Below are 24,912 nucleotides of genomic sequence, written 5' to 3'. Positions count from 1 at the left end.
TACCTGACCCAGCGTGCTCCCAGGCATTGGGCCATTACCTTAATTTTTAACCTGGCCAAAAGCCAGTAATAGAGAAACACCCACACTTTTTTAACAGTGAGTTCTCTCCTAAAGGTGCATAGTTGGTGAAGAAGTAGGTGATTTCTATTTTTTTATCCACCTTTTCATTTGACCATGGTGGCTAGATCAGATGGTGCTTGAGCTATGTTGAGAAACAAAGCATGAGAAGCATAAGTACCTTCACAGGGCAAACCATGAAAGCAAATCAAGCAAAGACAGTAAAAAGGAGATACTGTGGAAAAGAGACAAGCAGGTTGTTAAATGTTATTAATCATTAATTCCTTGCTTGAAATGACTTTTAAAAAGAATATGTGTGAAATGGAAATACAACTTACATGCACTGCATAAGGAGGGGAGGAAACTAACTTCTTTGAAAAAAGCTTTCTTGAGATTCTGACAATTGACTTAAGAAATCAGACCTCTTCTAATTGTTTTCTCCTCTGCTATTGTCTGCTATTGATGTGATTCCTTTATAAATATTGCAAATCTCCAAATATTCTGAAGCACTCACTTTTTAGAATTAGGTCTTATCAAGATGAGAAATGAGATAACGTTGAAGATCAAATAAGCCCTGTATAAAAATGATGTCTCTTGTGAGTATACTAAACAAATAAAAACCAATAATCCTGAATTTCACCTACTTTCTGTTGGCCTGGCTTAATAGTACATACTTCATCATTTTCTTCTATTTATGTATCCATTCAGAATTAACCTTTAAGAATCCTCTTCAGGACAAAAAGGTGCCTGATTAAGACCCAAGATAGCTAAGAATTCTTAAGCAAAAGAAAACAGAAGAGATGGTTACTTAGCAAGAAACATCACACATTTCTTGAATATCACTGAAATATATATTGGCCAAAGCTCTGCACTGGCTGGTGAGGAGCTAGCATGGGTTCCTTGGTGGTACAAAGATGTTTTGTGGAAGTCATCCCAGCAGTATGGACTCAAGTGGTCCTGTTCATGGGAGACTGGGGTTGAGTCTGGACTTTTCAAGAACCATCTCAACAAGGACTGTAAAATCCTGGAGGCAGAATTTAGGAAGGCCTTTGGGTTTTGTGTGGGATCCATAAATCAGACTGATTAGGGACTGAATCATTAGGCTAATGCTGCAGGTCACTCCACACGCAGACAACCTTATCTACAGGACAAAGTTTAGATTATCTTTCTAGTACTTGCACCTTGTGGCTTCTGCTCCAATCTAACCTCACAGACTCTTACACACCCTCCATGATTCAATTATTGACTACATTAAAAACTATCCTCAGAATTTTGAAATCTTAAGGCAACAGCCATTTTATTATATCTCATGATATTGCAGATCCAAGATTTGAACAGGGCTTAGCTGATTGATTCTCTTGCTTTGAGTGGCATTTACTGGGATCACTTGGAGGTACTCCATGGCACTTGAACTGCTCTGAAGCGTTCAGGATGGCTTTACTCACAGGCATGGGGCCTTGGAAGGGATGGCTGGAAGTTTAGACTCAACCAGGCTCCTTTCCCTCACCCTGTAATTTCAGAGCCTCTAAATGTTTTGACTTGGTACCTGCCTGCTAAGGTTCTAAGAGTGCATATATTAGGGAGTTATAACTTGGTCCTAACAGTGAGGGAAAGTTTCCCTGGTAGAGAAAACACAGGCAAAAAAGTCAAAAGCAGTTGGGGGAAGAGAGAGCATCCAGGCAAAGAGTAGTATTTGCTTTTAGAATGAGGATAGATTCAGGAAAACTATCAGTAGCTGTCACACATTCTGATAAAAAAAAAATGTGGATTAATGCATGTCAATCGCATTCAGTCTTTGCATGATAGAAGCTGGCATTGTCATCTGCAGATGCTGAGTCATCACATCTCCACACTACTTCTGGGTCTTCATGTATATTTTACAGTCTATACTGATACTAGACCAGGCTCTCAACAGGGAATGAGGAGACCTGAGTTCCAGATTTTCTTAATTTTAAGGGCCTCAATCTCTTAACCTATAGAATTTTGCAGTTGGTGTTTAGTCAACTCATGAAAACCCAACAAATATTAAACACTTCCAAGTAAGATGCTTGACTTGTTCCCAGATGACCTGACCCTTGCCCGCTCCTTCAAAACCACCTTGTGCCCTTTCTCCTGCCACTAAACTGCCTTCATATAATTCCTAGAATTCACCAAGTTTTAGCTGGTCATGAGGCCTTTCACGAACTGCCCCTCTGCCCACAGCACTCCTTCTGTACTGTCCCTATAATTCTGGCCACGTGAGCTTAAAGGCCACTCCCTGTAAAGTGACCTACCCCATTCTCTGATGCATCTTCTGTTGGTTTTCTTCTCTGCAGTCCCCCAGAGTTTGCATCTGTTTTGTAAATGTCATTTCCTGTTCATCTTACCCACTAGACATCACATTCCAGATAGTGGGATCCGTGACTGTCTACTCACCACTGCATCTTTTTTTTTTTTTTTAATTTTATTTATTTATGATAGTCACAGAGAGAGAGAGAGAGAGAGAGGCAGAGACACAGGCAGAGGGAGAAGCAGGCTCCATGCACCGGGAGCCTGACGTGGGATTCGATTCCGGGTCTCCAGGATCGCGCCCTGGGCCAAAGGCAGGCGCCAAACTGCTGCGCCACCCAGGGATCCCTCACCACTGCATCTTGTTGCCCAACCCAGGGCCTGCAATGCACGGTGCTCCCAAAATGTGTGTGGAATGGATGTTATAGGGACACAAAGTAAATTTGCAGTCTCGCGAGAGAAGGCAAAATGAGGCAGCATATTAATGTGCCTTAAGATAAGAACCATGAGCCAAGTTCTCTGTTGGTTTTCAAGAGGAATAGACAGAAGGTCGGTCACAGAAGGTGTCTGCCCAGGAGAAAGTAGGGTGCACTTTGGGAAGGCAGAAGGAGCCATAGCCAGAGGACCTACCTCACCATTTGGGGAGGCTGAATTTTATTCTTAATGCAGTGGAACATGCTGAGGAGTTTGAGCAGTGAAGGGACATCTCTTGGTCATGTAACGGTCACCATACAGAGAGTAAGTAAAAAGTCAAGGTTGGACGCAGGACAAAGGTCACTATGTAGAGAGTGAGTAAATGGTCAAGATTAGACACAAGGGATTCTCCTGAAGGTGTCCAGGAGAGAGACCAGCTTGTTGATGTAGGAGACAGTAGAGGTGAAGAGAGGGAGACAGATTTAAAATAGATTGTGGGGGGCACTTGGGTAGCTCCGTCAGTTAAGTGTCGACTCTTGATTTTGGCTCAGGTCATAATCTCAGGGTCTTGAAATTGAGCCTCAAGTCAGACTCCATGCTTAGCAGGATGTCTCCTTGAGATTCTCTTTCTCTCTCTCTCTCTCTCTCTGGCCTCTGCCCCTCCCCGCACCACATGCGAGCATGCACTCTCTCTAAAAATAAAATAGAATAGATTTGGGAACAGAATACAAGAATTATGGATGAATTAGATGTGAGATAGTGAAAATGGGGGAGGGCTTCAAGCATAACACAAGGATCCAGGTTGAATTACTGGTGGAGGGAGACATATTAGGTAGGAAAGATAAGGTGGCAAAAGGAGAATGAATATGCTCGCAAGAAGGGAATCAGAAAGGAAATAAGTGTAAATGATCCAGTTATCACAGAAGGGATGGGCACTGTTGAGGATAAGTGTACATTTCAGGTTTCTCAGTCTCTGGATATTTGCTTTCTAACCATTTCCTCCCTCTGCCACCACTTCTAGCTACCCATCCATTTCACTGCACGTTCTTAATGGGGGAATGTTCACCAAGCGGTCTTTACGTTATAGTTACTCAATAAGCACCAACGTGAACCGAGTTTAATTAAGAGGTTGATTAGGTCTTAATACTTATGTGTACATAAAGACCTAGCGAATCACTGATTGTTCCTCCTTCCCAATAACACATTGGGAAGGTGTCCACTGGTTATTAAATATTCTGGCTTACTTAGTCAATTGCTAAAGATGTCTACAAAAGCCAAGAGCAGTACAGTGAGAAATGGAATATTATCTATGTGGTTCAGGTCCAGAGCACTTTTAGTCTGAAAAAATCAGATCTCTCGACAACACTGTAACATATCTAAATATCTTTTTCCCTGGTCCTTTACTTTGACATGAGCACTCCTAGAAAAGTATCCTCTCTCCTTAGCAAGTCAGTAGATGCTGCACTAATTCTTCCCTTGTCACTGGAGGACATTCTTCATGTAGTCTCCCTTTCCCTGTTTAAAAAGAGTAAGCCACAACATCCCTTTTTCAGATCCCTTCCTAAATCTGACCGTACTCCTAAACTAAGTCCAACAATCCTTGCCTTCTGAATCCCAAAGGTTGGAATTATGCTTGACTCTCCAAGGCACAGAGTGGCCAGGATCCCATCAGAAATTGTAGCATATCATTTTGTTCCTATTTCAAGTATGGCTTTTCTCTCCAGGTTTCCTACAAAACCACAGACAGTTATACTTTTTGATTTTGATCCCCAATAATTTAAAAATGTTAAATGGTTATTTGGATACAGCCCAGGAATGATTTTACAATATGTAAAATCTCCTGGGCGAATTTAACCATGTCATTTAATATTGAAATTATGTTGGCACTTTATGGGAAGGGTTACACTTTTTCAGCAGTGTATAATCGTATACTTACTAAACATGTGTACTTTATTTGGACATAAAATAAATGCTGGGCTTTGAAACTGCAAGAATAAGAAAATGTACCTTAAAATAATTCAGCCTAGTGAAGGGACACCAACTCAGGTGCTGTTATAGGAGTATAATGGTGGGCCCACCAATGGGTAGGGAATGACCAAGTCCACTAGATTATCAAAGACACTCCATGATGGGGATGTTGCTATGAACTATTTTGAAGCTGATATAACTGCAACAAGCATCTACTACCTCTGATTTCAAGTTGTATATTTGTTTTAAGATCCTTACTGCTCTCATTCATGAAGCTTATAGTAATTGTTACACATTTGAACTCACATAAAATTGTGCATTAATAAATGGCATTGATGTCTCTTGTATATACTAAAATTCTACGAAAGCTTACATTGAGGGGGGAAAAAAGATTCTATTGCTTTGTAATTGTGAAAACACCGCTCTAGGTAACAGGGAGCTTTTTAAAGTCTCATGATCAGATCACAGTAGATCTTAGAAAATGCACTGGGCCAGATGCCTGATGGGTGTGGCTTGACAGGAAATGTTTGCAAGAGCCAAGGCCACTGCCTGTGGGCCTGAACCAGTTCCTAATCCCAGGACAGTCCTGTTCGACCTTTCCCAGGACTTCTGAACCACGTGTTGGAAGAAGGGGGGCAGAGAACAGAGAACGGAGGGAAGGCTACTCAAGAGTTTGCAGAAAGACAGAAAAGACTTTGACTTGATCTTATTTGCAAATGATTACAGACACTGAGGAAGAAGCCATGACAGATCTTAGCTGGTATCAGATGACTGAAAGACAGCTCCCTAGGTGTAAACGTAGCTGTGCCAGTGGCCAGGACGTCACAAAAACCCATGGGGCCATGGGCACACTACCTCAGCCCAGCAGAGACTACATGAAGCAATGTTGCTATCATTTGAGTTGTAACGAAGAGCTCTCCAGCCCCCCACCCCTAAAAAACAAAAAAACTTTCTATCTTCATATTTAACTGCTACTTACACTGTCAGAGAGAAATCAGGTCATGTTTTACAAAATGGGAAACCAGTGTTATGTGCTTTCCATGGTTCAAATTGTTGCAGGATCTCTTTTCCTTCAGGGCCTGCAGTTTTTGGTCACGCCTCTTGGAAGAATGAAGAGGTAGACCAGACGAAGGGTGATGGGTAGCAAAGCGAGGTTTATTGAATGAAACAAAGTTTATTCAGAGTGCAAAGCTCCCGAAGAGGGAGGGGACCTGAGAGTGTTGCCAATTTGGGGTTTAAATCCAGGAGTTTTTATGGGCTCTGTGGTGTGGGCTGTTTTAATCTGATTAATCCTCCATGCACCTGTTCCCCAATCAGGTCCTACCTATCAGGGAATGTTCACGTGGGAAAGGGCAGAGGGCTCCTTGCAGGGTAGTGTTTCCTAGCCTTGAGGATCTAGAGGGAGTGGCCGCCACTGCCCGAGGGCACGCTGGCCAGCACAGGCCACCAGATCAAGCTGTTTAAAAATCCCACTGGCTGTTGAGCTGGCCCCAGGCCTGGGTTAGGACGCCCAAGGCCATTCCCTCCCATTCTGTCACGTACAAGTCTGAAGTCCCAATAGGAAGACTTAACTCTGGGGTGCTGAGTAAAGCCTAAAATAACAGGATGTGGTCTTTTTCTTTTTAAGGATACTTTTCCTCTTAGGACAGAGGCCCTTGTCCCTGCCTGTCTTTCTTCTGTCTTCCATTAAAGTGAACTCATCTGCTAGAAAGCTAGATCCATAGATCTTGAACTCCAGGTAAAGTTGGGGCTAACAGTAAAGACCAGCGAGTTAATCTCAGATTCCAGATGGAAGAGGAAGTCACGGGAATGAATACCCCTTGAGAGTAATGGAATTTAGCCTTTCTTTATAACACTCTGTAAATTAAGTTTTTCAATAATTACTTCCAACTCTTTCAGATATTATCTTGGAATTTTTTTCTATTTAGTTTTCATTATCCCTCTATTGGATTGTCATTACTGCTTATTTAGGTCCGTTCTACAAACATGCGACTCCTCTTTCTGCATCTCCACTATTTTTTTCTACTTGACTACTTTATTGACTCCATTTTATTTAGGATCTAGAACATTTTCCAAAGTGGCCTAAGAGTAAAGTCTAGGAAATAAAAAGTTGTGAAAGGTTCAGGATGTTACACACTGCCAGTCAGATTTATGTACACAGTTTTTATTGGGCACTTACTGTGAATCAAACACGGTGATAAGCACGGGAGACATGAAGGCGAACAAGATATAGTAGCTGCCTTCAAGGAGTTTACAAGAAGAAGAGTCCAGTGAAAAATAAATAATAATGATAATAATAAAACAACATGACAAGTGAAGCAATTTGAACTTCCACAGTTTACTCTTGGAAGAACATGGAGACATTTGACCCTAAATCTGAACCTGTGATGAAATCACAATCAAGCATCTCCCTTATTAGGTCCTATGGAGAATATAAGAAAATGGGAGGCATAAATGAGTCATCAAAATAAGATACTCACACATGAACATAATTATTAAAATTAAAAGGCACTATTGGAGTTCTCCAGAGATACAGAATCAATAGGATAGACAGATGATAAAAAAAAGATAGATGGATGGATAGATGGGTAGATAAGTGGAAACCTAAAAAGTTGGGATCCCTGGGTGGCGCAGCAGTTTGGCGCCTGCCTTTGGCCCAGGGCGCGATCCTGGAGACCCAGGATCGAATCCCACGTTGGGCTCCCGGTGCCTGGAGCCTGCTTCTCCCTTTGCCTATGTTTCTGCCTCTCTCTCTCTCTCTCTCTCTGTGACTATCATAAATAAATAAAAAAAAAAAAAAAAAAAAAGGAAACCTAAAAAGCCATATTTCAAAGGATGGCTTCTTGCAATTGTGGGGGCTGGCAAGTCCAACATCCATAGGACAGGCCCCAGAAACTTTCAGGCAAGAGTTAATGCTTCAGTTTTGAGGCAGAATTGCTTTTTCCTCAGTCAAACAGAACTTTGTCTTTAAGACATTTCATCTCTGATTGGATAATGCCCACCCACAACAAGAAAAGTAATCTCCTTTACCAAGAGTCAAACTGATCTGCTGTGGAGAAAACACCAAAGGTGTGGCTGGACAACTTTTGCTAAAGACAGTTGAGTGTAAAACTCATGGATCCAATCAACTATCTCAGTAGAAACCAGGAATAGAGATATAATTATCCAAAAAAGATATGTGGCAGGCACTCTTGTTAATGGCTTAGACCCCAGTGAATGACACAGGAGACTGATGAGGTTTTAAGAAATTTATACCATCAGAAATGTCACCGGCTTGGACTGAAAGGTACAGTACAGGGAAAGGACAAGATGAAGAATGACTCAAGAGGGCAGAGTCATGGATCAGAGACCAGAGCCCCCAAGACCTCCTTGGTCTTCAAGGGTGAAGCCAGCCCAGAGGACAGCGTGTTTGCTCTTGCCCCAAATGATCCAAATGATTCTGATAAGGACTTGGATGACAAATGATGGAACAGCAAAGTGTCAAAGATTTAGGGAGGAGTCTAGAGAAAATTGACCTGGATTTGAATTTAGATTTCATTCTTAGTAAGATTTTTTTTCTTCTAAAGCATTTAAACTGTTATGCAACTAAATATATTTTCTTTTTTTTTTAAGATTTTATTTATTTATTCATGAGAGACACAGAGAGAGAGAGGCAGAGACATAGGCAGAGGGAGAAGCAGGCTTCCTGCAAGGAGCTCAATGCAGGATTCGATCCTCGAGCCGGGATCACGCCTGGAGCCAAAGGCAGACACTTAACTGCTGAGCCACCCAGATGCCCCTGAATACAACATATTTTCTTAAAAATAACTAAAAATAACATACAAAAGATGTATTATTTATATTAAACAGAGAGAAAATATAAATGCACATTAAAATATTCATAGTTATCTGACTTTAATTTTCTTTGGTTTTCTTAGTTTCATTTTCTAGAATAAACTTCATTTTGTAATGAAAAGAAATTTTTTTTTTTTGAAAAGAAATTTTTTATTTGTAAGGTAAATATGTTATGTTATATTACATCCTATTATTTGTATTCTATTAATCAAGTTGCTTTTTGGTGTCAAATCCATTAGAATATCAGTGTGGAAAAAAATCAGTGAATTGATAAAAAAGACCTGATTTCCAGATTTATTGTTGCCTTTCAACACTTAGACCTTGGACAAGCCCTCTTAAAGTCTCTAAGGCTATTTCTTGCCCTACACACCTCACAAAATAGATGTAAGAATCAAATGAAGTTATTTATGAAGACTGTAATTCTCAGTATAAATGTTAGGAATAATTATTGCAAAAAAATAATTTGAACAGTATTATCAGTTTCACTTGCACAAATATATGCATTTATGTTTTTTATTGAATAGGACTTTTATCATATGGAAATTGTCATATAAATAGCCTACATTTATGTAGGCTCATGTAAAAATCCCCAATAGACTGTGAATGTTTGCATTTAAGTGAAATATCATACTATGTATCTAAAACCACTTGAAGATTTATTTTAAATGAATAAATGTCATGTCTGTCGAAAGAAGGTAACCAATAAACACTGACGTTCTGAACTGAAAAAGGGAGAGTCAACTGATTATGAATGTTAACCACATCTACAATATACCTTCACAGCAACACCTAGAATAGTGTTGGAATAACTGAGCACCATCACCTCGCTGAGTTGACACTTAAAACTAATCATCACGGGGCACCTGGCTATCTCAATTGGTAGAGTATGTGACTTTTACTCTTGAGGTCATTAAGTTTGAGCCCCACATTGGGTATAGAGATTACTTTTTAAAAAATAACAATAAATAAGACCTTTAAAAAACTAACCATCACAGGCAGTATACGCTAATTGCCAGGCTAATGGTACCTGAAGATTAAAATGCCAAATGGATTTGATGGAAAATGTGCCCTCCTCCTAACCACTATCTCCTGTCTCTGTCTGCAACCCCCACCCCATGTTGAAACTCTGCCTAAACTGACATAGAAATAACAATAACTGGCATTTCCACTCATTCAACTGTTCTTCCCTCTGTTGAAACTTCCCTTTTCAAATGCCAACTTTTAGAGGTCAAGACACAGATGCGTGTTGTTCCTCCCAGGCATTATATGACAAGTATTTATTTGTTCCTATCACGTGAAGCTCTTCTCTCTCATTAAAATCTTGGGTGGGGTTTATAAGGACACAAGGGTGAAAAGAGACCGTACCACTTACCACTTACAGTCTCTAACTACAAAAGGACTATTTTTTATTCTCTTCGATTATTAAAAGAAAACAAAAACAAAACAAAAAACCTTACCTTGCTTGACTTTGCAAAACGTGCAGTAAATGAGACTGCAATCTGACCCCGTTTCATTCTGGAAACATGGTCATCTCATAACACTTAGCAGTCCCCTACCACAAGGCATCCTCAACATTTGTTTCTAGCCTGTTTATGCTTAAGAGCCCCTATTATTCAGCTTGCTAATACAAAATGAAATCCAAATTTTCTTCCACACCATTTCCCCTAAATGTTTACAGAAATTATGGTATGTGCATGCACACGTGTATTTATACTTATGATATTTCTGTGTATCAGAGTGTCTGTGTGTGATTTTTTTTTTTTTTTTTTTTGCATAGGTTGTGTCATTGCTTTTCCAGATTACTGTCATCAGGATAAAATAGGAATTGCCATATTTAACCTTAGCAATAAAACTACTGCCAAGCATTGCAATCTAGCTTTTTGGCTCTTACTGCTAAGATTTCTGTCTTCACATTTATGTTTCCTGTTAGTTCCTGTATCAATTTAGAAAAATGTAAAGGGTAGCTATTAAAAGATATCTGGAAGGTAAAATGAATTTGCTACTCTCAGCAGAAAGGAAGGATGTCCACTGTGTAGCTTTTTTCTGCTAAGCGATCATTTGTTTTTCAACTTGCAAAATGAATTTTGAAACAATGCCACATTATGCCACAAAATATTAATAGGCACAATTAATATATTGATATGTGTTTGATTTTACCATCCTTCATTCCCTTTATGTCGTTCTTCTTCTAATCTGCTGTGACAGTTCAGTAATGGAGCCCCAGAAATATGACTTTAGGGCGAGCCGTACTACTAATCATCAATATAGCATTGTGTGTTGTCCATCCTGTTTTGTCGGCAACAATGATAATCTGTAAAATGTCTACTCAGAAAATGCTTTCCAAGATTCCTTTACAAGCAAAAAATTTAATGGGATGCTGAGTTTGATCATGACAGGGATTTTTTTTTTTTTTTTTCTGTCGAGTAGGTTGTCATTTTAGTTTTAACTACAGGCTACAGGACAGAATTGTTAAGCAATCCAATTATATAAGCTATATATATAGGCAACAAAAATGAGGCTTTAGACCTCCTTCAGTATTGGCTCTGTAATTCTTCAGCTCTAATGGGATCTGCAGGCCACCTCTAGATCACATAACAGTGGTCACTTTGGGGGTTCTTGGCTTAAACTCATACCCCCAGCAAAATAATTACTGGCTAGCTACATGGATTCCATCATGAGCAACTTACAAACAGATCTATTAAACACACCAGTTATTCTTCCAAACTGGCACTTAGCAGTGATGGTCACTCTCAACAAACATTAATGAATGCTTCCAGCATATCCAAGGGGGGCAAACTAGCTGCCTTTAAAAAAGATCTGTCTGGGACGCCTGGGTGGCTCAGCGGTTGAGCATCTGCCTTTGACTCAGGGCATGATCCTGGAGTCTCGGGATCAAGTCCTACATCGGGCTCCTTGAGAGGAGCCTGCTTCTCCCTCTGCCTGTGTCTCTGCCTCTCTTTCTGTGTCACTCATGAATAAATAAATAAAATCTTTAAAAAATAAAAATAAATTTTAAATTAAAAAAAAAATCTGTCCAGATCAGTATCACTTTATCTCTTGTAGCACATGCCACTCCTATTATTAAGAAGCCAGCCCTCCCAGCTTGGTACAAATCCACACGTCTGGAGCATTCAGTTCATTCTGTCTGGTACTGGAAAGTCATATATATATATTTTTTTTTAATGGACAGAGGACTACATATTTTTAATGCAGTAGTAAAAAACAGTTAAGGGTGTGGCCTTCCTTGTTAATGGTAGGTGATCTATTCAATCTGTACAATGTGTGTTACATACATTATGTTGTTTCATGGTAAAGCAGAATAAGCTGTACATATTTTATATTCAATTTAAACACATAAAACTGAAAACATCCTCTTGAGGTATAGATGTCTTTTCATTGCTATGGTTAAGAAAAAAATTAGTTTGTTTTATTTTACCTTTTATTTAAAACATTCACTAGTTCTTGTGAAAACCATAGATATCAGTCAAATTTGTTGTCTACTAGCATCTTTCCACACACATAGAAACATAAAGACAAACCTACATTATTTCAAAATATTGTTGTTTATCTAGAGCATATTTAGTTCATTATCAATCAGCATTAATATGTATCATATTAATCATATAGTATGATAGAAAAGGGTTGTAACATAATCATGGCAAAGGTCTGGCTCTCCCAGAACCCAACAATATATACAGTTGACCCTTGAATAATACGGGGGGTGCTGACCCCCAGGCAGTCAAAAATCCACATATAACTTTTAACTCCTCTCAAACTGAACTACTAATAACCTATTGACTGGAAGACTTACCATAACATAAATAGTTTATTAACGCATATTTTGCACATTATAAGTGTTATATACTGTATTCTTACAATAAAGCAAGCTAGAGAAAAGAAAATATTATTAAGGAAATCATAAGGAAGAGGATATTCATTTACAGTACTGTATGCTCTTTATGGAAAAATATCTGCATATAAATGGACCCGCAGAGTTCTAACCCATGTTGTTCCAGGGTCAACTGTACTATAAACCTTCGCAGGTCTTAAGGGTGAAAGACCAGGCCTGCTAGGGTTGCCACCTACGAGCACCAGACCTCCTGATCAGGAATTCAGCCCTGACCAACGTCAGAGTCCACTTATGGTTAATAGAAGCAGTTGTGGACTTTCAGTTATAAGATGAATAAGTTCTCTGGGTCTAATGTACAGCTTGATGACTGTAATTGATAGTACCGTGTTGTATAATTGAAATTTGCCAGGAACCCTTTCTTAAGGGTTCTCACCCGCCTTCCCCCCAAAAAAGGTAACTGTGATGTGATGGATGTGTTAATTAACTGGATGCTGGGGATCCTTTTACACCGTAAACATGTATCAAATTATCACGTGGGGCACTCTAAATATATTACAATTTTGTTTGTCAATTATACTTCGGTAAAGTTCTGCGGGGAGAAAAAAGAAAAAAATTAACCTTTCACGAGAAGAAATATAACTATTGTCTTATAATGTTATCACGCTCTCATTAGTAATTATAAACAAATCGATACACAATTTGGAACAGGAAAAAAGGAGTATAAATACCAAGATCGATTCCTTTCCTTGTCACTGATTCATTCATTATCAACCGTCAACTAATGAATCTTGGATTTCATTTCTCTCATTAGAATAAAGGTATTAATTACTCCGTTCTATTCACATCCTGCACTGTTGCTCCCCCTCTTTAGGACTAGCGCTCTCTACATCCTGTTGTGCTGATGTGTGCAGATATAGATATCGGTACAGATGTAGATACAGATATAAATGTATGACAACTACAAATAAGTGAGATATTTATGTGTGATTAATGCTTCTTTTCCTTTCTCTCCTACAAATCCCACAAAGGCAAGAATTCTATCTGCCCCATGAGAAATGTGCTCCCAATCCCTGGAGCAAAAATGCTAAACCTGGAAGGCATTCAATAAATAGGTGTTGAGTCAGTGAGTAAAGATGTTCTGTGTCACCTCAATCCTCTGGCCTACAGAACTCACCTCATTACAAGTGTCCCTCCCACAGAGCTGCCTCACTCTGAGTCACTTTCTACCTCGTGACCTCCTTTTTCTCTCTCAAGTGAGCTCTAACCTTTTCCTCCCCCTGCCCCCCCTCCCCCGTTTTACCATTGAGAAAATGGTTATGACTCCCAGGATGATGGGACCACAGTGGCAGTGCCAGATTACCATCCCAGTGTTCTGACCCCAACTCCTTCCAGCAAATCAAAGCACTGCTATTTCCATGTCTCATTCTTCTGTGCTGCGGTTTTTAACCTATTCTGATTGAGTTCATTTTGCCTTCTTTCATTCATTCCATCGCTCTTGCAAGTTTTTCTATTTGGGTAAATTCAGCCCCTGGAGACTGTGCCAACAGATTCTTTTCTACAATGCATGCACTTGTTTGGGACTCCCCATTTTTTCTCCCAGTCCAGCCATTTGCAAGTGCAATGTGGGAGTACAGTCGCATTCATCTGATTGCAGGTATAGGCAAAAGTCAGTGAAGCAATAAATTTACTCCTGCAAAAGCAAAATAATTTGGGGGGAAATATTTCCAAGCTGTTTCAGGCTTCCTACTTTCTTAAACAAAGTGTGTTAATGCCATCCAGTCTGGTCTTGCTAAGTCAGGGGAACTATATATAGAGGCAGTGAGCTTAAAGTGCTGAGCTTCAATTACTTAAGAAATTCAAGCCTTTCGTACTCCACTGTTGTCACGAAAGTGAAGAGTCAGTGGGTGCTCAATAAACGTGTCAGTTATAATTGTTAAACACTGGGCTGGGACAGCAAGGCTGGTCGAGGTATCTCCTCCATTGGCATTTCTTCAAATAAAAACTCTGTCTGTTAAAATTGCTATAAGATAGAGCTCCCTGGACTGATAATGACATGGCATATATTGAATGGAATTTGAACCCCAGAAGTTCAAAGCTGTAAATGCCCGTCAATTCCTTTCTGTTATTCACTGTGTATGAAGAAAACTCCCCTCTTCTTCGCTCCCCAACCCTACAGCATGCAGCTTCAGAGAAAAAGCAAAGCTGTCACAATGATGGACATCTAGAAAAGGCTTATCCCATAATTATGGAAAAGGTCTCACTGTCCCCCGAGCCCAGGGGAGAGCAAGTAGCATTCATGATCCTGTAGCACCCAGAGTACTATGACTATAGAATGGCCTTTCTTTCATTAGCTCTCCCTTCCCCCTTGCTAAACAGGTGCAAAGAAAACCCCATCCACAAGTTGATACTGACTCAGTGGGTATGTAGAATCAAGTATGGTGGACTGACTCCAAAATTGAGAAAAGGGACATTTGACTCTAATATAGTCCGCGTCTAATTCTATGTAAGATATTGATAGAAAGCTCTTCTGATGAGCTGCCGGTGATGGAAATTGACCCAATTTTTTAAAAATTGATGTTAAATAAAAAAATAATAATGAGAACAGACAAATTTATAGTGTACAGTATTGCTGAAGTACTTTATGAGTAATGTATGACTTCCTAAACAACTCAGCAGTTATTTTGGATAACTCAGTAATGCAATAGCTATAAATTGAAAGGCTTGAGAATTCCCGACTTAAAAAAAAAAATCCTAAACCAAGTGCAGCCGAATTAAATGTAAGTTAAATTAAGTTTATGATAACAAAAATGAACTAGCCTTGTGAAACTTCCGAAAGGAAACCTTTAAAAAGAGGATCTTCTCTCCCTGCGCCAGAATACAAAGAGTAACCTCAACAGTTTTGAAGTGTGTTGCTAACGTGCGCTTGAGATGAAGTGATGAAAATGGCACGCACCACCGCGGTCTTCCTTCCCAGACCTGTAACCCCACTATAATCATGAGACAAAAATCAGACAAACTCAAATTGAAGGACGTTCTATGAAATGCCCAACCAGTACTCTTCAAAACATTCGATGTCATCAGAAACTAGGAAAGACTGGGACTCCCAGGTGGCTCAGTTAAGCATCAGACTCTTGATTTCAGTTCAGGTCCTGATCTCAGGGTCATGGGATCGAGCCCTGTGTCAGGCTATGTGCTCAGCCTGGAGTTTGCCTGAGAGTCTTTCCCTCCCTCCACCATCTCCCACTCCTGCTTTCTTTCTCTATCAAATAAATAAGTCTTAAAAATAAAAACAAAAACAAAAAAAGGAAAGACTGAGAAACTGTCACAGCCAAGACAAGCCTAAGGATTCATGGTGATCACAGTGTGGGATTTTAGATGGGATCCTCTGGTAGATTAAAAAAAACATTAAGGAAAAACAAAGGAAACCTGAGTAAAGTATGGACTTCAGTTCATAATCGTGTGTCAGTATTGGCTCATTAGTTGTGACAACTGTGCTCTAAGATGTTAACAGTATAGGAAATGGGGAGTAGGGTGTATAGTAACTCTCTCTATTGCACAATTTTTCTGTAACTAAAATTACTCTAAAATAAAATGTTTATTGAAAAATATATGACAGATGTAGTTTTTAAAAGGATCTTCTGATATAGTATTTGCAGAGGAAGATGCTTTTTCGTTTATAAATTATTTCCATAATTCGTGACAGTTCTCACATCTGCTACTATAAAATTCATTGCAGCTTCTTTGCCTCTTGGGAAAAAAATGCATTTAATTATCAGCGAAATTCAACTCCAGCTTGTTATGATGAATGATTTGAACCTGTCAGCTTTTTTCCCTCTAAAAACAAAGAACTGGAATGAAATACAGTCTTCTTCCTCTACTCCCTTCCTTCCACCTGCTTCATTTAATTGATGAAGGTTTGAGCTTTTATTAATCTTTTTGAGCTCCTCCGTAAGATGCAGAAAAAGCTAATATGATATCATTGTATCTTGCTAATGTGTGTGCTTTGTGAAATTGATACACCCTGCCAAGACATAAATTACTTAAACTTTGATAAATGTGTGGAAATCAGGGGATGTTCAAACAGATAAAGCACAGCAATTCCTCTTTTTTCTGCCGTTTTTAAACTCCATTTTGTGCTTGCGGTGAAATGTTTTTGCATTATTATTGTAATACGATGGGACAAAAGACAGCAGAAACCAATAGAGAGCTCCAGCAAGTACAAAAGTAACCAGGGGGATACAGCCATGTGTTTTGTAGATAACATCTAACAACGTTGTCTTGGACAGAGTGGTTTGCCAACAGGTTCAGAACCACCTACAGTCTCTCAGCATGTTGTGTCATGGAAATTGTCTGTTCAGGAACGAGGGCGCCTGCCAGACATTTTGTACTTTCAGGTCTTTTTGCTGACTCATCTGGTAGGTCAGAATCAAAGAGCCACAAACACATTTTGTTGGCAAAGAGAGCTCACCTGTGCCTGTGATCTGGCTATGACTCAGATGCCAGTGAGACTGGAAATATGAGGAAATGATTGATTGATGTTCTGGGGTTGAGAAGGGTGTTCTCTACTCAGTCATTAATTTATCTTATGGCATTGAACAAGTTGCTTGATTAACCATTAATCAGTTTCCTGGAGGCCTGAGAGTTCATACAACCTTTGAAGACAGTTCTTGAATAGGAAACATGGTACTATCCATTGGACCATGTAAGAGCCATCAGTCATTGAATGCCTTTTGCCAGAGATTGGGCTCAGTAATTTCCATCCATTCTTTTATTTGGTCCTTGCAATCAGTCAGCAAAGAAGATATAGATGAGAAAATGGTTTCACATTGAACACTCAAGTGAGAGGTAGAAGGTCATCCGGCACCGGATCCCTTGGCTTTTTCCACCATGCTGCTTCCATACTGGGAGTATATAAATGAGTGTGGGGCAGGGCTATAGATCATGCAACCCCTAGGCATCCCTGATTAGATCTTTGAGGTTAAGCATGAGGCTTAGGGACTTAGATTGCACAACCATCTCTGTAGACCTGGCCTAGGAGAGGGTACCCTCTCAGCAGTGATGCGTTCATAAGAAAGTATTCAGGAAGGGCACCTGGGTGCCTCAGTGGGTTAAGCATCTGCCTTCAGCTCAGGTCATGATCCCAGGGTCCTGGGATGGAACCCCACATCAAGCCCCACATTGGGTTCCCTACTAAGCAGGGAGCCTGCTTCTCCCCCTCCCTATTCCTGCCACTCCCCCTGCTTGTGCTTGCTTTCTCTCTCTCTCAAATAAATAAATAAAATCTTAAAAAAAAAAAAAAAGAAGAAGAAGAAGAAAGTATTCCAGGGAGAAGGCCAAACAAGTTATACCAAAGAGAGAGTGAGTTGGGAAAGGAAGCACAATTGTCAGCTTTCTAGGACAATTAGCAATACATTTAATTACACTCTTCTGCCCATACTTCATTATCTGATAACCTTTTGAGATTTGCGTTTAGATTTGGAAATCAGTATTTGTGATAATGGTCATGTATTTATTTTACAGTAATAAACAGGGACACCTGGGTGGCTCAGTCAGTTAAGTGCCTGACTTGGATTCAAGTCAGGATCACAGGGTCCTGGGATTGAGCCCCATACCAGGGTTTCTTGCTTAGCAGGGAGTTGGCTTGTTCCTCTGCCCCTCCCCCCACTCATAGCCTGTCTCTCTCAAATAAATAAATAAAATCTTAAAAAAAAATAAAGTAATAAACAAATGAAGTTATACACAGCTTTTCTTAACTAGTTTAATATTGTTGTCAAAGCAAGTTAAAAATACATGATCTAGGGCAAAGCAAAAAAATTAAAATATATATATATATCTACTTTTTATCTAAAAATGTCTATTATCTAAAATATTGTTAGTATTTTCCTGAGAACAGAAGGCAATTATAGATCTGTGCTATTAGTTAAATATTTTTATTTTTTATATGAACCTACTTTACAATCAAAAACTCCTTGAACAGTTTGAACCTGTATTGTATTAGAATATATTTTTTAGAAATCAAATTATATTTTAAATTCTCATGTGGAAAATCTTTTCTGAAGAGTGGAAGAGCCTTTCTAAAAGCAAATAGTTACATCTAAGTTATCTGCTTCATAAATTTAGGGTTTTTTTTGTTTTGTTTTAATAGTCTCATTTCTTAGGGTTAGTCACATATGTTTGGATCAAATTGTTCATGACAGAAATGACTACAAAGAAAATCTTTTAACACTCAGTAAATGATCAGTTAGTAGTATTATTCCCATTTTTGTTATTATCATTGAGTAATCTCAGAACCAGCACAGAAGTCCTAGAGATAAGAGGATTCCTTGACATCTCTCATAATGGGTCTATGATGAGTAAAAGGCCAATATCAGTTAACTTGCAAACTTACTTGTCATTGAATGATGGGTTCACTGTTTATAGGTTTTCAATAATGGAAAAGTAAGGAGAAAATCAGGTCAGGCACTAAATGAGGAAAAATGATCCAGGTGGAAAAAATTCAGGAAAATGTATAATGTAAAGCAGACATTTTTAAGGGGGGAAGAAGAAAGATCATGTTGCTGCTGGGAACAAAGAATGTTCTCATACTTCTGAGCAAAAAAATATTTCTGAATGGAAAATGGGTCTTAGTTCTAAAAAAGCATTGATCGGCAGCATGATGTATAAGGGTAAGAACTGAGATTTTTTTAAAACAATTTAGAAGGGCAAAATATCAGAAGGGATTTACCCTATCAGAGAGAGGAAGGAAGGCAAGAGTGAGGAAAGAAGTTTGTAAGTTGTACCAAGTAGGGGAGTAGCGATCAGGAGGTAAAGTTCTTGCGGACGAGCTTCTCAGCAAGTAGAAGGTGTGTCTGTCAGCATGGACCACGAAAGGCACATCTCTTGCAATACTGGAAATGGCTGAAAAATAGATAGTAGACCCTGGACAACAAGAATCACAACCACAAAAAAAGAGAAATTGGACCTTGATCAGCAAGGGGTTCTTATCTGCCCATGTGTCCTTGGTCATCTCGCTAGGCAAGAGGCTGGCGGTGTCAGTTGGACCAGGCTGCATCAGTCAGTTCTCAGGAAACTCAAGTCATAACGGAAACCAGCACTGAACTCCATGGGCTAGTACCAATGGATTTAAGTGAGATTTGTGCACATCATAATTAAGAGTGTTCAAAATCAGAAAGCTAGTTGCAGTGTCAAAAATACTCAGACTATCTTGAGCCAGGAATCTAGAGTAAGAATTCATCTTTTCTTGGGGAATATATTCACCTTTCACACCAACGGAGGAAGAGGAAAGAAATACCAACTCAGGATATCTAAGCCCCTAAGAAGGTGGCACGGATTTAGGTTCTCAAAACAGTAAGAATGTGCTTCGTGTCACTTTGTCCTTCTGCCAAACCTCAGTAATTTAAGGGAAGAGAATTTTTTAAAATACTAGACATGAGGAAGAAAAGCCTTCAGGAAATTAATCAAAGGCAAATATATATTATGAACCCCCTGCCCAACATACACAGAAAGAAAAAACCCACACATCCATTGAAGTCCTTAGTTTCCAACTCTAAAGTGATCTTGGGGATGAGGTGTAGGTGAAAATACTTTTCACGAAGCTCTATTAGAACTTAAACTTCTAAACTTTTATGAATATATAGAAGATAACCTCATGTTATTAAACTCTACCATATGGTCGAGTGCAATATTTATGATCCAAGCTGTGTCTTCTTTTTTTTTCCTCAGAATTGGATTGAAAGCAATAGTTTTTGTAATAATACTGAGACTAGTTTTACCAGGTGCTTTGCCAAGTTTGAAAGGGTTGGGGAAACAGTTCATAAATACAGCTTCACTTCTCTCTCATCCTTTTCATCATGCTGACAGTTTTCTGGAGAATCATTACCAGAGTGGTTTGTGCCATTAGAGATAAGAGGCTATCTGTGTTTCCACTAGAAACCTCTATTTTCCGGACTTTATAACTCATCCATAAATATTCACTCCAGGCAACAGTTTCATATATTATGATTCTGTTCCTCAAAATCAATGTTGACTTAACTAAATGATTTTTAGAAATTAAGGGGAGTCTGACACTACAAAAAGAATAAAAAGAAAAATCAGATGCAGATGTAGTACTGTGTTTCAGTGAGTGTGATCTGAACCGCATTTTGTGAAATCCATAAAACATTTGCATTCTTTCTTAGCAATTCTTTCATGGTATATAATTCAGTTGTAATAAAATTTTTTGGATAATCTATAGTCTGTTATTAGTTCAAAATACACATTTTCAGTTTGTTTCTGTTGCTGTAAACACCACAAAATTTGAAATTGTGTTTTTTCAACTGAAGCTTTTGTAGAACTTTCTATTACTATTCACACTCCTTTTTTGTTACAGAGTTTGAGATGGAGTTATATCAAAAGCTATGACATTATTTGACCTAAGCCTTTGAGTATAATAATACTCTTAATATTTCCAATATTACACTTAAGAGATTAATCAATATTTTATATTCAGACGGTTTCTAGCTTCTTGGTAGAAACCTTCAGCATTCCAGAGTTGTCTTCATCTGAAAGAGAAGACCTCACAAATTGAATGTTTTTATCAAAGGAGATACCAAAATATATTGCTTCCTCCAATCTGGAAAGATAATATCATAAAGATTAGGAAGCAAGGACTAAAACCACATCAGCCCATTAAAATGAAATACTTTCTTCCTAATTTGAATTTTGTACTCACAACTTCACATTGCTCGAATAGATGCTCATCCTGTTACACTGCTGAGCCCAGGTGTGTCGTCGAAATGCTATTTATCAAGAATCGAAATAATACTGCAAGCACTTCCCCTGTGCTTTGGCTTTAGTATGTGTGCTCAAAGCCTAACCTGAGGTGTATTTCTCTTTCTTCTTTTCGAACAGCTATTCTGTGACAGTAAGAAGGTGGTGCATGCCACAGAGGGGCTGGACTGGGAAGACAAAGATGGCCCGGGGACTTTGGTCGGAAATGTGGTGCACTCAAGGATCATCAATCCTCTGCGCCTGTTTGTTAAACAGTCTCCAGTCCCAAAGTCTGGACACCTGGCTTATGGGGACAGCATGGAAAACTTTTGGGATTGGCTGGCCAATGTCACGGAGGTTCAGGAGCCATTGGCAAGAACTAAACGGAGGCCGATAGTAAAGACGGGAAAATTCAAGAAGATGTTTGGATGGGGTGACTTCCATTCCAACATTAAAACTGTTAAACTCAACCTCCTCATCACAGGGAAAATTGTTGATCATGGAAATGGAACCTTCAGTGTTTATTTCCGACATAATTCCACAGGCCTAGGCAATGTTTCAGTGAGTTTGGTACCCCCCTCCAAAGTGGTGGAATTTGAAGTTTCCCCACAGTCTACCTTGGAGACCAAGGAATCGAAATCTTTCAATTGTCGCATTGAGTACGAGAAAACAGATCGGGCGAAGAAGACTGCCCTGTGCAATTTTGACCCATCCAAGATCTGCTACCAGGAGCAGACTCAGAGCCATGTGTCTTGGTTGTGCTCCAAACCCTTCAAGGTCATTTGCATTTACATTGCCTTTTACAGTGTTGATTATAAACTTGTGCAGAAAGTCTGTCCTGACTACAATTACCATAGTGAGACTCCATACTTATCTTCTGGCTGAATCTGTCCACAGTGATATAAATGAAGGTTGAATATATATTTAATTAGAATGGCCAAGAACCAAGCTCAGCTCTTCATGGTAAAGGATCCCTTCTGTTTCTGGCAGTGAACCTTAGTTCCCCATTAGGTTTTCAAATTAAAAAGGAAAAAAAAAAAAAAAGAAGAAACATCTTTAAATGTGAAATGTGTTTGTTTTGGTCATACCTTAATCTAAAAAGTCAAACTGTGTATGAAGCCATCACTTTCACATAGGATGGCTAAGTCCTAGAAATATTGTTGTTTCTCTAAAAGAAGCATCCGTGATAGCAACATGTAACGAGAAAAAAACGAATTATGCATGTGATAAACATTGCTCTTGAAATGAGCCTGCCTTTGAAATATGTTTTGGAAGGTTACCTTAAAAATAGCAGATTCAGTAAAGTAACTGAAAAGATTGTATTTGATAGATGAATCACATTTCTGACATTAGATTCTTTTTTTATTGCTGTCTTCCCCCCCCTACCTCCACATCTGTGCTGTTACTGATATGAGAGATGAAGGGGTAAAATTTGTTTCAAAACTCATGTGTGCAGTTACAGTGCCACAGTGGAACTAAAAACATTATTGTCTGAGCTAGGGTGGGATGTGATTTAACTTAGCCCTGTGTTGATCAGTATCTTTAGGATTCTCATCCGAGTAGTCATATTGGTACATTGGGAAAGTTAATCTGGATGTATTTTAAGTCAGTCCCACAATAATGAAGATCATGATGTTTTTAGATTCTTTTGCCAAATTCATTGGTGTGACATTGTCAAAAATACTCTAAAATCTGTATCACCCTATAACCTATAACCCCATTCTATTCGATAGTGTGATTTTATATACACGCCTAGAACTCCAAAATTGAGAGAAAGTGATTGTTCCCTAGGCAAGAATAGGGGACAAAATTGGAAGTGGACTGACAAAATTTCAGGATTATGGATTCATCATTTCTAGCCTCCCAGATGAAGTCCTCTTTGCGTGCATTTAATTATTTGAATGAGGGATCAAATTCTCCGTGGAAATAAAGAGCATATTTAAACATGACTGGTTATTATTAAATGCTAACAACCAAGATACCTGACTCATCACCAGGTTTTTGAAATCACTTCCAAATTAATGTGGCTTCACAGTCCGAGTCCTTGCCATCTTCTCTGAGGGCCTGTGGACAGTCATCCTGCATCGTAGAGCTGCATGATCTCTGAGTCAGCACAGAGAGAGGGTCTGGCTGGCCAGTAATAAGGTTCCTAGAACTTGTCAGACTTATGGAATAGTTACTGTTTTTACAACAGGTGTTCACTTTTGCCCCCTTATCTGTAAAATATCAGTGGGAGTAAAACCTTAAATTAAAAGAAGACAAGTCCAACCAACAAAAATGTTCTTACTACATTGTTTAAAAAACCAACAGCTCTTTCTCTATTTTGCATCTCCATTCCTTTCCTTTTACTGGTGATCTCTGTACAGTGTTTGATTTTGTCTTTTGTAAAAATTGTACTAGAATTAGTGTGTGGTAGTACAGGCTTGAAATTTTTGCTCTGAGTTCCTCGGATGCTTTTGTAATTTTGTGGTTGGTGTGACATATTTTGAGGCATCTTTTTATTTTCATCTAGAAACAAGATTAAAATACTATTTATTGTAAAATATGTGGGAACCATATATGTATATATACTTAGAATTTTCTGTGTACAGAGAAAGTATGTGTACACATTTCTATGTAAATAAAAAGAATTTGCTAAATCTGTCACATGACTTCAGGATGGCTTTTTTTTTTTTTTAAGACTCTTCTTGGTTTCGTTCTCACAAGGATTTGTGTGTGTGTGTAACACCAAGTGGGCATCAAGTTTTTCCTTATGTACATATTAAACAAAGCACCTTGGCTATGAAGATTTTAACGTAGAGTAAAAGAATAATTCATATATAGTATTTGGCACATAGCATGGCACCTGGTAAGAACACTACAAGTGTAAGCTTCCATTATGGTTGATATTAATTATTATTATTACAACATGAAATATATGTTAAAAACTCTCTGATGTTTAAATGTTGAGTGATATAAACATATCCATGCAAAGAGTAAAAATGGAGATCGGTTTACACAATTCTTAGATTTTAGCAGGGTTTGTGGAATTTAAAAAAAAAAGAAAGAAAGTTTCTCTAGGCATATTTTTTAATTGGAGTAGAACATATGCCACATACATTTTTAAGTCATAATTTCATCTCAAAGACTACATAATTGTCAGTAATGGTACTTGGCACAATATCAATCAGATTCCATTTAAACATGCAAATGCATACATTTCTACAAAACCATTTTTGCCTTTGAATATTGCAGTTGAGGGAAAGGACATTCATGTAAGCTAACTTTACACTCAATTACAAATTCTTAAAAAGTTATAGACCCTTTTATAAATGAAAATTTAATGATTGTACACCTGAAACTACTATAATGTTGTATATCAATTATACTTCAATAAAAAATTCTTTAAGTTAAAAAAAATTCAGCAGAAATTTAATCCTCAGGGAGTTGTCAGGCATCTCTCCAGGCTTGCTGCTTACTAGAAAGCAAACTAGTTTGAAGACCTTTTCACCCTCAGCAGAAACAATCTTTTTACTCATCACACTGAATCAGGAAAGAGACCATATATTTCCATGACTAAGAACAATGTGATCACACCAGCCACAGAGTCTCTAAGATCTGTAGAAAAGAAATGAGAGGAAGAGCCTGTGGACAGCATGCAGCAAAGCAGCAATCAGTAAAAAGGGAACAATTTTCTTCTTACTGCTTGGTACTTGGAATTTCAATGCATTCTCATGATTAGAATAACAGCAACAAAGAGTGTAGTTCTCTGATATGGCCACCCATAAGAGTAC

General features: G+C 38.6%; 1 protein-coding gene across 1 annotated transcript in view; it reads left to right on the top strand.

The window, feature by feature from the left end:
* Positions 1–23,790, top strand: part of NXPH2 (neurexophilin 2) — a 110,265-nt gene extending 86,475 nt beyond the window's left edge. Inside the window, exon 2 of the mRNA XM_025430815.3 lies at positions 21,281–23,790. Coding sequence (XP_025286600.1) covers positions 21,281–22,024 — 744 coding nt within the window. The 3' untranslated portion in view covers positions 22,025–23,790. The remainder of the gene's footprint in view (positions 1–21,280) is intronic.
* The last annotated feature ends 1,122 nt before the right edge of the window (positions 23,791–24,912 follow it).

This window comes from Canis lupus, chromosome 19, assembly GCF_003254725.2.
Source record: "Canis lupus dingo isolate Sandy chromosome 19, ASM325472v2, whole genome shotgun sequence".
In the NCBI taxonomy this organism is placed as follows: Eukaryota; Metazoa; Chordata; class Mammalia; order Carnivora; family Canidae; genus Canis; species Canis lupus.
Note: the sequence above shows the minus strand (reverse complement) of the source record. Positions and strands in the feature narration are given on the sequence as shown.